The sequence below is a fragment of the Aptenodytes forsteri genome, unplaced genomic scaffold, assembly GCF_000699145.1.
Source record: "Aptenodytes forsteri isolate BGI_AS27 unplaced genomic scaffold, ASM69914v1 Scaffold257, whole genome shotgun sequence".
In the NCBI taxonomy this organism is placed as follows: domain Eukaryota; kingdom Metazoa; phylum Chordata; class Aves; order Sphenisciformes; family Spheniscidae; genus Aptenodytes; species Aptenodytes forsteri.
In genome coordinates, this window is record NW_008795194.1 from 1,846,171 (window position 1) to 1,866,614 (window position 20,444).

Here is a 20,444-nt window from a genome sequence, read left to right on the forward strand (position 1 = left end):
CCCTTTTTTTTTTGGTCCTGCCTTCCCCATGACCTCCTAATTGGTCCTCTCTGCTCTGTGTGCTGTCAGGCCCCTTCCTAAGGAAGCCATTCCCTCCGCAGCTGAGGGCGTGTGCCAGCCATGCCTGCCCTGGCATCCTCCCCGCCGCAGCGCCTGTGTCCCTGGTGCCGTTCCAGGGAATGTGCAATTTGTCACCTGAGTTTGTCTGGGCTGGAAACTTCTGTCCGAGATCTGCTTATTAACTCATACCTGCCTTTAAAGATGTTGCAGCTAAGCCAGTTTTAAAAAGTGGACTGGAAGGAGTAGATTGACGGAGTTTTCGGGGAGGATGCTAGGGCCAGCGTGAGCAAGGTAATTTGCATTAAACATAACGCTAACAAAGACTGGTGTGGTACATACAGTATAGAAAATTTGGCTAGCTTGCTTCTTTGAAAATCCCTGGATACAATCTTCTAGCTCCCCTAGAGGCTGCTTTAAGCCAACTACTGCTGCCATCCAGATTTGTTCCAAAATGAATTGGAGATACTGGGTAAACCAGGATCGAAGGGTTTAAACTTCTTTTACTGTCCCATTTTTGTAAAAGAGTGATGCCTCTTCCTGTAAAACTGGGCCAGCAGAAGCACTTGGGATCGTACCTTCCACCATCTTTATAGCTAAAAAGCTGTCCTACATCAGTTTAAAAATAAATTTCTCAAAGGAACTTTACCCTAATCAGTCCCTATAACCAGCTGCCTAGCTAAGAAGCTTTTCTCCTGTTTTAGCCATGAGAAAAAAGAGGCAATAAGCTCAAATCTGGGTTACGAGTTGAGAACGTGTGCTCCCCAGGTGATGTGTAGACTGCTAGACCTGTGTACATCAAGGGAGGTTACTAGGCTCAGCTGGGAGCTGATGCAGCGCAGCAGGAAGGGCTCTGTGTAGAGAACAGAGGGAACAGGTCACGCTGGGAGGTTTTACCTCAGGCTGGCTCTGCACTGGTCTCCTGGGCTGAGTTCCCATTGGTTATTGTAGTGCATCTTCTGGTGTAGTTGCACCTGGAAGCAAGCCTGTCCATGTGCTCGGAGGTGGCTCCGCCAAAGCATGGGACAGGACAGACACATGGGACAAAAACACGCTCCTGATCCGAACTAAAGCTCTGGTGTGGGCGCAGCCTCGACATGCAGCGTGACATACCACAATGCCACAGGACATAAAAGTGCTGGATGAGCTGGTCCAGGACCCACAAACCATTTGAGGGGTGCAGGTTAATTCAGATGCGTTTGCCTGGTCAGAGCACAGCACCGTCTCAGGTGTGAAGATGGTTCCTCGGGGCACAGGTGTCCCCTCCCTGGCACTGCACTGAGCCCCATCAGCACAGCCAGTGCACCTTCTCCATAAGCAGGCAGAAACTTAAGGGCCTTAGGAATGGCAGTACCTTTTAGCAAGGATCCTGATGAATATACTTCAGGATGGCATTTGAATGTTCAGCCTTGTCTGTGCACTGAATGAAACATTGGCTTCCCAGTACGCAACTTTACCAGCCTCAGATTTGTTACCTAATTTAAACTGCATCTTCTAGTGGGATTATGTTGGTTTTGACCAGCTGACAGATGCAGTCATTTCATTACAGTTTCCTTCCCTTTTTAGCAGCATCTTTGGAGGTGATGAAAGCTCAGTTGACCTTTGTGCTCTCCGAATGCATCAGGAGTGAGCGCTGCAAAGCTAACCTGGTTTTTAGAGATTTCTTTTCCAACTTGTAGTTCGAGTTATGTGGTTACTTCCATTCACTTCCTTTTAATGACCTTTCTGTACACAGTTCCCACTGAGCTGAAAGGTGATAGAGTTAGACATTTTATATGAATTTTTTCCACAAATTAAAAAAAAAAAAGGGGGGGACACACCAATTAACTCCAAGATACCAAAGAGGGTAAAAGAACAAACCCTGGCAATTGTGGCTTGAGCTGATTCGCAGAACTGCAGAGGGACTTTTCAATGGCTTTCTCCTCCTAGGTGGCTCATTAAAATTTCCCAATCAGGGAAAGGTGTCTGAGCTGTGTCGGCTCTGCACTGATGAATCACCCAACTCCTTAAGAAGGATGGTTCACAGTCTTTTTGTCTCCTGTTGATACATTCTTTAGTTTTGGTCCTCAAAAGGGCAGATTTCACCATGCCTTTGAATGTTTTCATTTTTTACCGAGCATGGCACAATCTGACCTACATCCAAACACAAAGCCTTGAAGTTGGCTCACCATTTTGCCTTATTTTTCCCCAGTTACCTCTCCCTCCATTTGACAAGGTAAGGAGCAGAGCCTCTTCAAAACCATCTGCTAACTGTGTGAACTATTTTCTAGCCTTGAATATCCAAACTGGGATATATTTTAATGCTATTATTTAAATGTGTAGTGCAAAAGTGAATATAATATTAAGGTACCTTTAGAGAGACATTGTGACCAACTCTTCATGCGGAGAAACCCGGGCTGGCAAAATGCAGGCAGTACTAGACAAAACAGTACTGAAATAGTTGTTGTAACTGGAATGCAGTTTCACAAGTACTTGAGACCGTTTCTGCTGCTTCTTCCTCTATACCCTCCCACTACATCAACACTCATAAAACCTTTACTTTCTTAAAAATAATTCCTAGTTCAGACAGACGTGATATAACATCACCAGTTTAATTTGCCGTGTAAGGTACTCCTCACATTACAAATGTGGCAAAAAAAATAAAGCAAGGGCCGAGGTCTAAAATTTAAAATTCCAGTTTTGTAGTTTTTCAGTCGTACATATTCCCCATGCTCTGTAGGTATTTTAACCCACTTCAGTAAGTAAAGCTGGCAGAGGAATTGGTTTTATCTGAGCCTTCCTGTGCAAGATACTTGCAAGTACCTTGACTTTCTAACGTGGGGTTATTTAACCTTATTTCAAAACCTCATCTTCTAAAGCCTCTCTCTTTAATTACATCTCAAGTAAGTAGCTGTGTTTGTGTGCCGTTTTCACAGATTTGCTCCTATTCTAATAAGTAGTCAGTAAGGGGGTAAATATTTTGTGAAGGAAAAAAAAAAATTACTTAAGCTGTAAAATAAAACCACAGCCACATTTAAATATACACCATTAGGAACTGGTTAACGTAGTCCGCCAAGGAGGTGTATCAGTGGTAGGGTGTTAGAAGTTTAGTGCAGGTGATCTGAGCTCCTTGTATTTTCTTTCAAAGAGGCTTTTCTGGACCATGTATTGTTTTTACATGAGGTGGAGCTGGTATAACTCCATCACCTCCACTGAGATTGCTCCAGCTGTAGCATCCATGTGTAACTGAGGTCAAACTCAAGCCTACACCTTGTGTAGGCAGTGCTGAGCCAGAGATTCCCATCAGAAATGATTCCGTAATCCTGAAGAGGCATATAGACTTTTCAGCTAGGTAATTTGCTCACTTGACTTTCTAGACTTCTTAATCTCAAGCTTATTTTTATACCTTGGCCACTCTGAATTAACTTGCTGCCTTCCACACGTTGTCTCTCACGTGTACAGCCTCGGTCACAGATACGTCTGCAGAAGCACAGACAGGTTCCCAGTGGTCTGTAGGCTTGGCACATGTCCTCTCCAGACAAAAGCCTGGAAGAGGAGCCTCTGTCCCCGGCATGCACAGGACATGTCCAGCGGCCCTGCCATGCCTTTCCCGAGCTCCTGCGCGCCCTTGTCCCCGCGGCTGATGTCCCGCGTGGCTGCAAGCCCCCGTGTGTGAGCTGTAGCCTCCGCACGCTGCCCCACTGTTGGTGGGGACGTGGTGCCTGCATGGCTCCAGCGCATTGTCCCCACGAACGGTCCACGGGAAATGCCACTGGAGGACAGGGCTGGCTCAGACAGCACGGGAGGGCACCCACGCAGCCCTCAGGGAAGGGACTCGTGTTTTTCATGCTTCCACCTTTACAATCCCGCTGTCGCAAGCAGGCTGCTCGTGTGGATGATGATGCCTGCGACCGCAGCAATCCCCATTTGCTTCTGATCACATGGCAAGGGCAGCTTTTGGTAAGCGCTACGGCAGGGCTCGGGACCGCTGTTATCGCAGAGCTCTCCGTCTCAGCTGCTGCAACCCGCTCTTCTTGGGGCACCAGCCCCCAGCCTGTAGCGGCACCTGGTATTTACCATTATGTTCCCCTCTGTGGCGGCACAGAGCTTCACAGCGCTGGATGTTAAAGAAAGGCACTGTCAGGGGATGGATATTTTTGGTATGGCCGGGTAGTCTGCGTAGGTGTTAAAAAGGCCTCGTGCTTCTCCAGGCGAAGCTCCAGCCAGCCAGTGCCTATTGCCTCACAGAGGAGTAAGGGCTCCGGCTTTCGGAGGAGGCACCCAGGCAACTGATAACATAAATATATCTTTTGCTTGCTTTGTTTCTGTACGTTTTAAGACCATCTCTCTCGGAAGGCCTCCCCTCCGCCCCTGTTTTTTTCTGCCTGCACAGCTGAAACAAAACCGGCGGGGGGGGCACCCTCTCTCCCTCGGGCCCGGCTGGGCACAGCCTCCTCCCCTCCGCCCCTGTTTTTTTCTGCCTGCACAGCTGAAACAAAACCGGCGGTGGAGCCACCTTCTCTCGCTGGAGCCTGGCTGGCAACAGCCTGCCCTGACCTGAGACACCAGCTATTGTTAAGGGTATAACACATTTACATATTTTGCAATAAAACATCAGTTATTTGCATTACTGTGTCAAGTTTTATTTGATTCTTTCACCTAAAAATGACTCATTTTCCTTTCTTGTATTTTAAAAACCAACTACTCTAAGCTTGTTTGAGAATAATCAAAAATTGCCCATTTAGCTAGAAGTCATTTTCTTTTCAAAAGGCAAATGTTATTTAATCTTTCAGCTGTTCATTGTGCCATCATAAATACTTTCTTTTCAGCACAGTTGTGGGGACTGAAATGAGCCCACTAATTGCCTCCCATTTCGACTGACATGTGGTGGTTTAGTGGAAAGAGAACACAGCGGGGAGAAGGAAATAGGAGGCTGAGAAAATGAGAGCTAATTATTTTCACTGCCTCATGTCAGGCTCTGTGTCAGCCTTGTTTTTACAAACTGGAAGGTTTAGCACTAAATAAAACAAACTGGCGTCATGTTTTTATATACTGGCAGTGTCATGGAAGCAGCTGCACATCTCAAAGACAATATAATGCCTGCATTCGCATGGACACCATCTGACAGCCACTGTGAGCCACTGCTAATGAGGATATCACAGTGGTGCCAAGTGAAAGGTGCTGAATTATGTATGATTCTTCATCAGTGCAGCAATAGTCCTGTACATCATTATGAGACATTGTTTTGCTGAAGAGATTAAAACATTCTTAGTTCCAGACCCTGCAACCTATACACGCTACAAGAGGTTATTAATGGAATTTTTAGGGAGAGTTTCTTGTGGATTTCTTTTTGGTTAAAAATATCTCATGGGACAAAGCCGTGGTGGGTCATGACACTATATATATAAAGAAGAGAAGCAAATTAACCATAATTGTGTTATCTTCCTTTAAATCCAGAATAATAAAATATAGTGTAGCACGGTGATACATAATGATAAATAACCCAAGTGCTGTCACTAGATGTTCAACTCTAATGCCTTTAAAACAGCAGGTTTCAGCAGCTGAGATAGATAATAGCTAAGAATGTAAAGGAGCTTCTGGGGACCTAAATCATCTACATGCTACTACTTTTAGTACCAGCATGACCAACATTTTTTTCATATTTGTTTCATCTTGCGTTACATCTTACTTTTCTTCTAATATCCAGTTGCCTGCTACAATGCCATTTCCATTTTTTCTTCAATCTTGGGAAAAAAAAAAAAGGTTTATTGCAACCACGGATTTTAAAACGAATCCCGGATTTGGGCCTCCTTGAAAAATGAGGTGTCTCCCCAGCAAGGGTTTTATGCTGTTGTTGCAGGGACATGTTTGTTGTTTAAAGCCTGTGCCTGATCTTTTTCATTTCCCTTTCGGTTTTTGTTGCAGACGTTAGTGCATATGGGGTTAAAGGAGTATTGTCACCACAGTAAGCTGGAGACTTAATTTTTAAAGTGTTCTTATTTTCTGTTTCAAAGCTGAGAAGTGGCTCAAAATACATGTGTGATTTGCTTTTCTTTTCTACAATCATTTGCAGAGGCTGCTGATTTATTGGCTTTGTCAAAGTGTTATTTGGAAATGTTTTGCACACAAAGTTTTGCTGGTTGTGCCTCTCAGTTCTGAAACGAGATTTTTTTTTTTTTTAAAACAAAAAGCTGAAATGCTTTATTTAAATCAAAATCGAGCAGGTAAATATTGGGAGGTATTTTAATGCTTGAATTACAAGATGTCCAGGGAAATCTCTTTGAAGGACTTGTGTAAGTATATTTATCAACCAGACATTTTGAACAAGCCATTTCCAAATTATTTTCCCACATACGTCTGGCACTAAATGTAGTCTCGATCCAAGAAGTCTTATGGCTCCAATTCATCAAAGAATTGAAATACGTATATACTTGGTTATTCTAGCCAAATTTTTGCTTAAGTGGCTGAGCATCTCTCTCCTATTCATTGCTAAATAAGAACCTAGAACTCGACTGGAAAACAGGGAATATGTCCCTTTCTGCAGCACACAAATCTCGCATTATTTACTGTGTGGTTGAACAAAATGGTTACCAAGTTTGTAAGACAAGTAGCCGCCTACTTAGATATTTCCCAAGTGCCTCGATTCAAAAGTCACCTAGCTGCTGTCTTTTCTCCTTCCTTTTCCTTCCTTCCTTCTCTCTTTCTTTCTGTCTTTTCTATCTTTTCTCTTTTTCTCCCAGCCTCTCCTTTCGTTTCTCTCCTCTATTTTGCTGTCTTTCTCTCTCTCTTTCTCTCTTTCCCCTTTCCACTGATGGTTTTACAATAACGCAAAATGAAAACCTTTCCAAATAAAACAAGACACGTATTTTTGAGTGACCTGAGAGGGTATGCTTAGTGTAGTAATTTGCCCTTTTCGTATCTGCGCAGTGTGGCTGGAGAGGACTCCAAGGAGGACCGAAGGTTTGGGGGCTGGATTTGGAGGACGGGAGAGTGTCTGTCTTTCTTTGAAGCTGCAGTTTGGAGCCGGGGAAGGCGGTGTTTGTGCAGGGCTCGTGCATCCACAGCTGCGTGGGGCAGCCTGATTTGTTACCGCACAGAGAGGGCTCCTGCGTGTGCGGCAGATCCGGCGAGTGGCCGGGCACTGGCAGGTGCCCACCGCCTGCCAGACCCTGGATTTAGACAGCTTGTCAGCCTTTTCTTTAGAGATGGTTGTTTGATTTATGTTGTTTATTAAAATGAGCTCATGTTTGTTAGATCTTGTCTGTAGGGAGATGTGAGTGAACAGCACAAAATCCTGAGTCGTGAAGGCACAGGAGCCCTGGCACAAGGTGCGGCTCTGGCTCTCAGGTGCTTGGCACTGGTCTCACGGCAGGAGATGCGTTGAATTAACTGGAGGATAGTATTTTATGTCAATGTTTTGTTCTTTCCTTGGCCCAGGTGTTTTTGTAAAACTTACAAATGTCATCAAGCATCTTGTCTCTAACCTCAGGTTCGATCTGCAATAGGGAATCCAGGTAGCATGCATTTAGGAAGTCCTGCAAAAAAGTCTGGCAACAAGGATAGTGTGGGCAGGGAGAGGAGCACAGTTCGAGAGGCGAGGAGGTGTCAAAGACAACTCGCTTCACTGTTGCTGTTCAGTTACATAGCATGTACAGTCCTCAGCCGACGTCAGGGCTGGTGCGTCATGCTGTAGCTACCTGGGAAGAGACAGGCGTAACCCTGGGTTAGCTCACAACCCAAAAAAGCAGGACAGAAAAAGGACATGCAAAGAGATGCAGTCCACGATAAGGAAACAGGCACAGGGCAACTTCGGTGCCTTATCAGGTTGCGCAGGAAGCCGATGGCAGAACTGGAAACTGAACTTGGCGCCCCCGAGTCTCGGTCTGGTGCCCCAACTGCTGGACCGCGGTTCCCATTGCTCAGACTCGCACTGGGGCGATGCGAAAACCAACTCACACGTCCACCCTGCTCGTAAAACGCGGAAGCTTTCAATGGGGACAGATGGACACACAGGGCCAAATGCTTTCATAAGCATAATCTGTTGTTGCGGTTCAGAAATGATTATACTCCAGTTTTCTTTTATCTTGGAATTGCCAATTCAATGCCTGATTGAAAGCTTTGAGACTTCTGAGGGCTGAGCTCCTACGTTACATTTATGAGAGATGCACGTGCAAACACTAGCAGATAATCGCATGTGCGAACGGATACTTTTTAGGCTGCTGTACGTTTGTGTGTGCAAATAACTGCTTACGCAAGCCCTTGGCCCTAAGCGGCCATCTGTGTCCGCATTGAAAGTTTTTGCATTTTCTGAGCAGAATTGAGAAGACTGCATCCTGCAAACGCTGAGACCGCACCTGCCCGGCCAGCAGCATGCGGCAGACACAGACCCTCCTGAACCCCTGGCACGTCTGCAGGAGCTCCTGTCTCTGTGAAGGGCAGATCCCCTCCTGCCTGCACGGAGATGGAGACACTCTGCTTCACTGCAGCCCTGTTGTCCCTCAGGGGACTGATTTTTGGAGGAGCTCAGTGCACCGGACAGTATCTAATCCCCAAAGCACCTGCTGGGCACATCAGCAAAAGTTGGCTGGTTTGCACCATGGACAGGCAGTCTCCGGTCCCCAGTGGGAGCCTCCCTGGCCACAGGCACGAACCCTGATCCCCGCACTCAGCCCACGTGGGATGTGCTGCAAGATGCTGCCAGAGCCGTCAGCTTCTGCAGGCTCACACCTGTGAAAAGTGTTGGATGTTGGCCCCGTGTTCAGCTCATGGGATTATTTAAGGGTACCTTTCATCGCTTTGGTTTATTAGACTCACTATGATTATTTTCTAAGCTGAGTTTGCTTGTAATTAATAGTGCAATTGGAGGTGAGCAAAAGTTGAGGATGCTCACTGCCTAGCTGGGCACTCAGTATCTGAAATAATTGAGCTGTAATAACCAGCTCATCCTCTTGCCCATTATTTGAGTGACCGTCTTAACGGTGTTTCATGGACTCCGGTCTGTTTCACAGACACAGGTCATTTGTTCCCGGGTTCACCAGGAGGATGTGTCCTTGGGGCTGGCTGCCAGCACTGGCTGTGGCCCCCCCGCGGGCGGGCCCCCCTCCCCCCCCCCCGCCACGCAGGTGTTGCAGAGCTCCTGCGCCGCCCGCTCGAACGGGCTGTCCGTCCAGGTGGGTGAAGCCACCGTCCTCCTGGGGCCCTTCAGGGGATCCACACCTCTGAAGACATCCAGACCTGTCAGCGTGGCGACTGTCTCTCAGGGTGAGCTAAGAGGAGAGCGAAGAAGAGAACCTCAGGGTTTTCCATTATCAACACTTTTACTGGAAAACATGCATATCCTCAAATACGTATATGTTCCTTATCTTTCTCATTGGGTTATTTTTTTCCCCCATATATTGAGGATTAGGTTTTGGGTTGTTTTGGCTTTCGGTTTTGTTTCATTTTGTTTTTTTTTTATTTGTATTCTAACAATCCAGCATTCGTTTTTTATTATTCATAGGATTGTAAATGGAAAATGTACATGGAGATGGACGGGGATGAAATTGCAATAACCTACATAAAAGATGTGACATTCAACACTAACCTACCTGATGTAGAGATTTTAAAGATGACAAAGGTATTTACAGCCTTAAAGCTTTCACGAATTCACAGATCTCAAACAAAGACATTAAAATACCACAGCAGTCGACTTTTGTGCTTGCAGAAGCTCAGTCTCTTGACAGCTTTTAAATAAAATGCACATTTTAAACAGGTTTGTATCATAATAGGAGTTAGGTATTTTCGTTCTCTTTTAAGCTGACAATAATGTTAACAATAGAAAAATAAGAGAAGGAACTAATTTATATTTTCTTGTTTTAATTCCATGTTATATCCTCTGAATTTATTACCCCTTTTAAAGGAACGAATGTTCAAAAAATTACTTTCCTTTTCAAGAGAAGAAAGTGATTTAAATGTTCCAGTTCGAAACTTCATGTGATTTGTCGGGTATTTTTTTTCTTTCTTTCTTTTTTTGACACGGTTTTAGAACTTTTACATGGTTCTAAAACTCCCTCTTTCATGCAACGATGGGTTGCAAAGACTGAAACCCATCAACAGACAGTACAGCACTGAGTATCTGCAATTCAGTGTCACTGGGCATTTTACCTTATTTCAGAACCTGCCTGTAAATATTTACCAGCCAGCATTTAGACTGCTTTTACCGTAAGCGACAGAAGCTTTGTTAATGCAGAGGGCATTCTGTTTGCTGTTTAGTTGTTTGTTTTTATTAATATGCTCCACTTGATAATAGCTAACAAAATAAATTTCTAAATGAAAAAATATACAGCTTGATTACCAATTAGGATGCTGCTCTAATGTGCACTGATTAAAAAAACCCCCAAACTCCTGAATGCTTTTAACTGTGAATTTTTGGGCAAAATTTTGAGGGAACGTTTGGTTATTTTTTCTGAAGGAAAAACTGAAAATCAGATTCTCAACAGTCAGAATTTTAAAGAAAATGTGAAAATATGAGTATTTGCCAAAAAGGATTCTCATATTTAATTCACGCTAATACTATTTTTATAGTTAGTCATTTCTGGAACAACACTTGTGATTTTTTAAATTATTATTATTTTTTCTTATTTGTTTTTTGGGTTTTTTTGTTGCAAAATAGTTTTCTGTGTAATTTTCATCTTGGACATTTTAATTTTTTCCTTAAAAAAAAAAGGCTTAAAGTTAAATAAACTAATAACTAGATACAATAACATTAACTTTTCACATACTTCAACATTTTTTTGTATCTGTCAGGGAATATCTCCGAGAATCTCTAAGTATTTGTTCTTGCTGGCCTCTGTAAGTCTAGCAGAAAAAAATCTGTACGTGCACAAAAATGAAGAACGTTTATGCCCCCATGAAAACATTCCATGTTGTCTTACCTACTGTCTGTTATTTATAGAAATCTCTTCTCAGTTTCCTTTTGTAAACAAGGAAGTAAGTAATTCCAAAATATATTGCTTTGTTTCATAAGATTTTAAGAAAAGTATTGATGTTAACAATATGGAAACAGATGAAAAAAGACAAATGTTGAAAATATCTTTGGGGTGTTTCAGAAACAAGTCAGGAGATGAAGAGCACCTTATAAAACTCCCACCATGTTTTTTTCAGCCACCATTTGTGATGGAGAAATGGATTGTAGGGATAGAAGAACACCAGTCTGTAGAATGTGTTGTTACATATGAGGTAAGCTCTAAAAAACAAATTAAAAAATTGTTTGTCCAAGATAAAACCTATGTGGGAGGTGTGGAAATAGCATCCTGGCTTTGTTATATCCTATAATCAAGTCTCAGCAGCTTATAATTAATTGTAAAATCTAAAGTTCAGAGCAAAAGCTGGATGAGGTTTACAGAGACAGCTCTTTTTCTCAAGGACAAAAACTCATTTTGCTTTTAAGTGTAATGGTCAGTGTTGTTCACATTACTTGACGAGACTGTTTTTTACCTTTTCAATGAAGTGCTAATTAGGGGAGCAGAGAAGCAACAGGAGAAGAAAGGAAATGAAAGGGCAAGAGTAAAATAATATAAAATAAAACCCGGGAAGACAATTTAATGTGATTGATAGAAATTAGCCTTTGTAAGAAGAGTTTGCAGTTACTTACAAAAGTGTTTTTATAAAGACCGATGCTGTGCATCACAAGGAGGCTAATAATTGAGATTCCAGCTCTGTCCTGAGCAAGGATTCAAGCAGTGATGGAGATACAGGGAAATCCTGGACCTTGCTTGCCTGTCTCAGAGGTGAAGAACAGTAGTTTTCTTTCAGCCTGAAGTTTCTCACAGGAGTCACAGGCCCTTAACAGCAAATTGAAGAGCTTGATACTCCAGGAAAGTTTTGTGGAGGGTCCCCCTGCAAGGATACCTGCTTAGTCCTACCTCTTTTAGCAGAAAGCACTGCCCATTTGACCCTCACGTTAATATAACTAGTAAAATATATTTTTGTGTTTGTAGAGGAAGGCCTTCAGATCTTTCCTCCACATGGTACATGAATTGAAACAGTTAGTCACTACCACATTTTTAGCATAATCACAAAATACCAGCCAAAATTATCTAGAGTCTAAAAATACTTAAGAACTGGCTAAGTGGTTTTGCAAAACAGACTCTATATTGAAAATGCTGCTGCCGCCCAGGCAGTAGTGGAAGTTCCCTCATAGTAGAGCTTAGTGGGTTGTGTGTTGTTACGTCCTCATGTGCATTATGTCCTCATGCGTGTTGTGTCCTTCCTGAGCAGAGTGATGTTAGAGCTCCCAAAAGCACCAGGCATATCCAAGCTATCTGCTGGAGCAAGGTGAAAGCGCAGGACGAAGTCGAGACAGTACAGCTCATGATACAGACCTCGCTCCCCAACTCGGAGGGGAATTCACGGAGCAGATCCGACTCAAGTAAGTCAGTACACGCAAACTTTATTGCTGACATGGGCAAGGCGTATACAGGGAGAACAGCAAAAAGTCAATGCCATTATTCTGTTCCAACAACAGAGCACATCTTGCAGCGTCAATTGGCATTGTGGTCCTTGTGGTGTCTTTGTAGATGCATGCAGGGGCACCCTGGCATGTCTGACTTAGCTTAAAGGCTAAACTTTGGGTAGTAACACTTTCTATATCACAATGTGATTTAAGGGGGATGACCTGTATGCTCCTTTAGGAAACATGCTGGAAGCAGTCCATGGCGATTAGCTACAAATCTTTCATCTACTGTAGTCACTTGCAGTTGCACATCAACAGCAGACAGAGCTCAGATCCTTCTGCTTCAAAACCCTGAATGCTTCACATCTTCCAGTAGTAAGCAGCCTTAAATCCTGACACTTTTTCAACCCCTTCCTTGGGTCGGCTTTGGGTCAACCTTTCGATCCCCTCCAGTGTAGCAGGTCATTGGGAGAGGTGTTTCTGCCTACGGTCCAGGCTTCATCCCCTCTCTGTTGGCATAAGTGTACACATCCGCAGTAGCCTTTCCATGATGGCAGGCCTGCTTTTCTCCAAAGTCTGCTTGTGGACGCTGGTTCACGGGATCAGCCGGCAAATCTGCCCTTCTCCTCCAAATCCGCCCCTCTTCACCAAGACAAGAGAGTGCTCAGCTTTGTGGAGCCAAGCGTATTGGCATAGCAAAAGGATTTGGACTGATTTATAGCATCCACACAAAGTGTGCAGGGCCTGGGGTGAAGATGTGTTTCTCAACCAGGATGTCAGGAAGGCATTTGCTGGGAAAGGAGACAGTCTCACACATCTCTACCCTCTATCTGTTGGGAATAATGGAGTTTTCCACAGCTGCTTTGAGGATTTTGGGAGCCGGTGCTTTCAGCAGCTTTTATCCTGGCTTTTTCTCCCTGCAACCCAAACTCAGCAGGAGTGCTTCGGCCAGCTCTTTCCTCCTGCTCTTGGCCACCCAGCACACAGGCAGCTTTGCATGGATGTTCTGCTTGGATACAGGGCACCTCCTGGAAGAGATGTGTGGGTGCAGATTGCTCTTGCTCTGGCCAGCACTCTTGCAGGGGACACACACATACGAAGGCTGTAGCCTCAGAAACTGCACGTGGGGTGGCAAAAAGTCCCCTGTGGGCGATACACTGTTTTGACAGGTACATGCTGCTAGCCTGGCAGACCCCATAGGTGCTGCTGATGTCCTGCTCTGCTGTGAGGAAGAGTGGAAATCTTCCCACTGCATTCTTCCACAGCTCAGCCTGCCCATTTGAGCCAACCCTGGCTCATCATTATCTGACTTCTGGAATAGTGTTCGTTATGGCTTCTGGGGCTTGACTTGTTCAGTGAGATAAATTTAATAATACAGCGGGCTCTACACTGCAGTCTTCATTTCCTAACTAAAGTATGCCGCTGACATAGTCAAACTCAACTCAGTTGACTCTAGCACAGTTCTGCCTTTAAGATCTACTGTTCTTTTTGTAAAGGTGTTTGTCAGCCAAAGCTGTTTTTCTGATTGAGTTCACAGTAGGGCCACAGAAATGTTTGGGTTGGGACAGCTGAGGGGGCAGCACAGGAGCTGGAACAAGATACCAGTCAGCGGAGGGTGAACTTCTCCAATTTTGTACACTACTGCTAAATGTAGAAGAATGGCCTTGTGAATTGAGAGGGGCTGGGTTTAGACTACAGACACATCTAAAATGGGTGCCCTTATTCCTAAGCAATTGTGATCCATTTGCAACACAACTGTGTTTTGTAACACAGAGGGGACCTAGAGTGTGTCCTAAAGGATACATCTTCTCTGCAGATTAGTTCTGCTGATGGAGGTTACCCTGGTTTTGGGGTGATGAGCCATACAGCTATACCATGTTTTATCTTCACAGGTTGGCTCTGCCGCAGTAAGCTGAGCTGCTTTCATTTTTTTGCGGTGAGCGGTGGGAGAGCTTGTCTGTCCCTTTGGCACATGGAGGAGTTACACGAAGGGCACTAATGTATTGTCAGCACCCAAGTGAATAGGCACAGTTCAGAGGAGGTGGGTTACTAGCCAGCGTGAAAGCTGTGCCTCAGCTCTAGCAAACCTTCTGGCCTGTCTTCCTTACCAGACCACCTACCCCAGGTTTAAAACACCACCAAATCCAAGCACAAAGGTAAGGGTAATATCTGTCTAAGAGGCTAAAATAACCAGCAGTGAAGGTACTACCTCTGTGGGCTGCCACATAGAGCATTTAATTCAGTGTACAGAGTTGGTGGCTCAGAGACCATATGAGGAAGAAGCCCCCCAGCCCACGAGAGGTGAGAGGCAGCCCCACAGGGCACACTGGGAGGTCCCTGCTGAGCAGCTGGTCCCTGGGCTGGCGACTGCAGCTGGCCATAAGGAGTAGGGACTGAACAGCCTGAAGGCGCTGAAGGGAGCCCGTCATTCAGGACAGCATCAGCACTGGTCCCACAGGGCATGTGGTGGCCACCTGAGAGTTGGTAACAAATGAAGACCCAAACTCAAGTCCTGAGCCTGCTGCTTCCAGGTTTATGAGGTCTGTGTTTTACATCCACAGCCTTGGTAGGAGGGCACGGAAGAATGGCAGAGGAGATGGTGTCTAGCCAGTACATTTCAGCATGCATGTTTCTTTTGAAACTGTGACTTTCAAGGAGGTTAAGAAGCAGAGAAGGCAATTCCCATCTGTCTTTCCATGAAAGGAGGTTCATCTCTCAGTGCAGCCAGAGCTATCTGCTGTGGCGGTGTCACACTCGCACTTTGACAGGAAAGACAGTTTCCTTTTGACATATTTGACATTAAGTTGAAGTGATTTAAATCTCTTGGGATTCAAGCAAAGTCTGGGGAAAGGAGGAATGGAAGAGACCATCCATTACATCTTAACAGGAACAATCCTAACAAGGACAGAGCCACTACCCAGCTCCCACAAATCTCCCCACGGCCGATGCAGCATTGCAGCGAGAGGCAGAGGGCCCACGGCATAGGAAGTCTTTCCCTGGAAAACCAGCAAAAGGCAAGAGAGGAGCTGGGGTCCTCTGTTGAAGATAACAACATTCTGATCGCATTTATGCTGCTTCAAGCTGGCGGGGTTATACTTTCCTGTTGGAATGATATTAGCAATCTTTAATGACAAATCATTCAAATCTCTCTAGAGCAAAATTATTTAAGATGCTCCCCATGGGTTTTTGGCCAGAGCTGTGGCCTCGGATAAGAGGAATTCCTAGTCTCTGCTCTACCCATAAAGTAGCAAACCAGGCAGCCCTTGCAGTTCAAATGGAAAATTTACAACTATTGTATTTGCTATAGGCTTTCATGCAAACCACAGGACTGACTTTCAAAAGCACTTCAGTCTGATCTCTGGGAGCTAAAACTTTTGTTATGACCCCGGGGCTGTGACAGTAGGTGTGAGGGAACTGTAATACCCTGAGTCGCTCACAGTTAAGCACTGTCTGAACTATCCTGGCTGAAGCCTGCTGCCTCACCGGCTTTTCCACATACAGCATTGATTTTCTGCATGAAGCCAGATGGAGAGGTGTAGCTGGGGCTTAGACTCAGTATCTGGAGCATGCAAAGTGGATTGACTTCTGAATTTGTAGTAACTATAACAACTGAAGTGGCTCTGGTTGTTGTGTGTAGCAGTTTGAAGAGAAAATGGAGCGAGAGGAGGTGAGTCTGGCTGCCACAGCAGGGATTTGCACTGGGGTCTGCACCGCCTCCATCTCTGCGCTCGGCTGCAAATGGTGTGACTGTGCTGGGTGGGAGAGACGCAGGTGGAGGGCAATGCTGTAGTGGTGCTGGCACGTTGGGGTACCCACTCCATGCCTGCTCTGGAGGTCTCCAGGCTCTTTTGCAATGAAAGCTGTGGAGAAATCTGCCGAGGCTGCCAAGAGCATCACAGGAAATGTTTAAAACCAGGTTGGGTTAAAATCACGGGGAGACACTTGGGAGTGGGAACCCACCTGAACAGCCAAATGGATGGTTCAGTAAGTGTATTCTAGTTTAAGCTCCATAATCTGCACTGGCATCAGAAATATTTGCATCACTTGCTATTTTAAAAGTCCAACATTATGTTCAACTGTAATGTTGAACATACTCAAACCTAGGACTATTAGCTGCAAGGCTGGGAGGGAAAGCATGGTTTGAGATATGTTGAGGTTCTTCCGAGAGAAACCCTGGTACCTAACCTCACACCTTCGGTAAACCAGAGAGCGGTTTTCCATCAATTCACAGAAAGCTGACTCTGTTTCCATTTCCCTGCCAGGCATTGACAGCCAGTGGATGCAGACGCTGCGGATGCACCAAATAGCAAAAGCCATTTCTCTCCAGCACGGCCACCCCCACAGCCCGACCACCGTCACCCACTACCTGCCCTACCTTCGCAGTCAGGACTCCTACGCCGCTGCCGTGAGGAGGACGCGCGGTCCTGTCAGTTACCAGTTCACGTCCATCAGCCACTCCAGAAACTCTTCTCCCCTCTCGCACAGTTTGATGAGAAACCTCTCGAACCTGCACCTGAACTCGAAAGGCAGCAGCACCTCCAGCACAGCCTCCGACACCCCTTCGGAGAGGGACAGGTCTGCCGGCAAAGGCAGAAACGCCTCGCACAGTGGTAACTCCCGCAGCTCCTCGGACGGGCGGCACAGCAGGACTAGCTCCCCGGTGCCCCCTCGGCACTCGGGAAGAGCCTGCAGGACTTCCTCGCCAGTGGCCCCCCCGGCTGCCCAACACCGCAGGTACCCCCGCAGCCCCCCCCAGCCCAAGGTCATCCCGGGCATGCCCCCACAGGGCGAGAGCGAGCCCAGGAGGGGCGAAGGGGAGAGCAGAGTCAGCGAGGGGGGGTGGATAAAGGTGCAGCATACGAAGAAGCCCCACAGGCAGACTGCCGGCAAGCCGGGGAAGGAGAGGCTCAGGGGGAGCTGGCGGGGTCGGAGGACGTTCTGAGGGAGGAATTTGACCCTTTATTTAACTGAACGTTCAACCTAGAGAAGATATGCTGGCTCCTATTTAATTCGCCACACCGAAGCCGGGACGCCACCTCCCTCGCTGGCCGGCACGGCCTGGGGCCTACCAGTGGAAAGGGGAGAGCTGCTCGCCTCTCCCCCTGTCACAGTCAGCACTGAGGGATTTCATTTGATTTTCTCCCTTCCCTTTGGCTGCTCATGTTCTCAGCTGGCTGGATATTCACTGATTTGCTTAATATTTCAATAATAAAATCAGTAAGGCACAGCCGGGTGCCATAATGAAAGGCTCTCTGTTTCATCCTCAGGGAAGGAGTTGTGCTGCTACATCTCCCCTCGCCTCGCTTATGTCTCCAGACGCCGAGTCTGGCTCTGAGCAGGGTCTCCTCATCCCTTGTTCAGTCTGCTTCTGCCAGGGCTATAGGAAGAGGTAGTATTTTTATCAGACCAGCATAGTCTGAAAAAACGGGAATGCAGGGAGATTTTTCTTCAGGTCCACTCCAGTAGCTTCACTTCTCCACTTCCAGCTTGCCATCCCCTCTCAGGAATTTCTCACCTCACTCTTTACTAAAAGCCCTGCCACCAGCTACCCGACACCACTGAGCACACTCTGTCACATACACAGTTGACGTAATCAGAAGGAGAAACAAAAACTAGGCTTTATTCTTTTGGGGAAAAAAATAAAAATAGAGGGAGAAAAAGGCATTGCCTTTCACTGAGGTCTATGATAATGTTTATCCCTGGACAGCAGGCATTTTTTAATTGAATTTTTAAATGTGGCCAGACTGTGTCGCTTTTGTCTTTCAGTCTTCAGGTAGTAAAGACAAGGTCAGCAAAGTTTCTGATTAATGTGGTCTTTAGCTCCACTGAGAACAAAGACACGGCTGTAGACTCACTTGTCGTCAGAAAGTTTCTTGGCCTTTTCACTCCAAGTTGATTTCACACAATTAAAAAGGAAAAAAAAGAAAAAAGTTAGGGTTTCCCAAGATGCAAGAGGGGGAAAAAAAAGGAAGAAACAGATAAAGGAAGCTGAACCCAAAGGAACACATGGTACCCTCTGAAAACCAAGAAACTGTAAATTAGAGATGCCTTTGAACAAGGTGCTACATACCATCCATGCCAAGCGGTGCTCACGGGCACGCAGTTGTGAGCGATGCTGGAGGAGCTGTGAGCGATGCTGGTGCGTCACCCCCTTGATGACCCCCATCACCATAGCCCCATCACTGGACGTGCAAAAGGACATGTAAATTCCCTGCTCCACACAAAGGCCACTGCTGGGGGTACATGCAGCTCTCCTCCCTCTGATTCCTACCAGCCCAAATGACAGCTGAGCCCCGTGGTGGGTTTCCCAATATATACCAGAGTGAACTGGGACTCACATTTCATGAATTCAGGACAGGGTACACCAAAACCAATGGAGCAGGACACAACTGATACCAGGTGTCAGGAATTGGATCTCTCTCATTTAAGCACCTTTTCCTCTGACAACAGTTAGGAGAAGAAAAAATAGTAAGAAGCTTTAGCTGGAAGTGAATGGGGCTGCACGTGAAGCTCTGTGATAACAAAGCTTGCCGCTTTCTTGTGGCTTCAAACTGGTTGAAAGCTAGTTAGTAACCCAGCTTCTGGCCCTCATTTACTGAACCTGACAACTAATTTGGGGGACATGGACAATCCACCACTAGATGTTTCTCTGTCACAACCTAGCGGGAGATTGGCATTTTGTCTAGGTTGGGGATCCTTCCCTAACATTTCTTGCCATGACCAAAGTGGGCTGGAGGATACCAGCTGATAGTAACCGCACCTGAGAGCACTTGCTAGAAATGTGCTTGTGTTATTCAAATTCAGATACGCATCTCGGGAAGCAAGATCTTGTTTCATGGTTGGGCCTGCACAAATCCTAGAAAGAAATTGCAAGAGTTTGGTAGAGTACATTTCTCTTCCAGGGTGATGAGGATAGCAGTGTAGTTGTACAAGCCTGAAAACAAGGCCCTACCCAGCAGACACTGTGGGCTGGTGGTGGCAATTCAAGATTTATCAGCTGTCTGTGGTTGATTGTCAAGATGTCCAGCAGGATTCCTCTGCTGTTTGTAAGCAATTTAATGCTGTGCCTAATTTTAATCTGCAATGTACTGTCTGTCCACATCTGTTGTATTAAGTGTTCATTAGCATTTAAAGGAGGAGCGGATGGTATTGATCACGCCTATTAAAATTAAACAATCATGCAATAGTGACTGATTAGAAATCCTCTTGTTGCACCAGCATTGCTGGTTAAAGCAACAGTGAGTGAACTTGTCAAAAAAGAAAAAAGTCTCAGCGAGATCTAGTTTTCCATCTCATTTTTATCACTCTTAATGTGGTTACTCCCTATCTGGGTAATAATTCATTGTAAGTCAAAATGTGCTTACATTTTCACCCCCCAGTACTTTACGAAGCCGAGCAATTTATTTCCATGTTTTACCAACACGCAGCTAGAAGACCGTGCACAGCAATGTGGAAAATCAGACTGTCTTGGGCAACTACACCTCAGCAAATGTCTGCTCTTTGGAAAGGAGCCATGCTGCGTTTTCTTAGGGTTTTCTTACAAGTCTGTTAAAGCCAATCGTATTTAAGTACCAGTATGTCTAGATTTGCACACTAGGAGCTGGACACACTGCCCTCCGTCCATACACGTATCCTGGGCAGTGCTACACCTTCCCTCCATGGCTGACTCTGCAAGTGGCACAAAATATCACTGCTGTAGAGCCGCCCCTTGTTTTCCTGGCTCTCCTTTCTCTTGGTCTTCATATCTCCATGCTGTTTTCTTAATCCCCAAAAGGTACCTGCATTTTCCTTTCCCACAGTTTAAATTGCTCTGAATTATAAGAAGCCAGCTCTGGGATGGCTGCTGGAATGGATGATGAAAAATAGTGGAGAACTCCTGAAGGCAAATTCAGAACTGGACGAACAAAGTGAGTGAGTATTTGCATCCAATGGGAAGAATTTTTACAAAATCAGATATAAATATATATTTTTTTTT

At 45.6% G+C, this 20,444-nt stretch overlaps 1 protein-coding gene across 1 annotated transcript in view; it reads left to right on the forward strand.

The window, feature by feature from the left end:
* MAP3K20 (mitogen-activated protein kinase kinase kinase 20) overlaps window positions 1–17,673 on the forward strand; it is a 91,454-nt gene extending 73,781 nt beyond the window's left edge. The window contains exons 17-20 of the mRNA XM_019471885.1: window positions 9,536–9,652; window positions 11,179–11,253; window positions 12,295–12,445; window positions 16,732–17,673. Of these exons, the coding sequence (XP_019327430.1) occupies window positions 9,536–9,652; window positions 11,179–11,253; window positions 12,295–12,445; window positions 16,732–17,411 (1,023 nt within the window). The 3' untranslated portion in view covers window positions 17,412–17,673. The remainder of the gene's footprint in view (window positions 1–9,535; window positions 9,653–11,178; window positions 11,254–12,294; window positions 12,446–16,731) is intronic.
* Window positions 17,674–20,444: the final 2,771 nt, after the last annotated feature.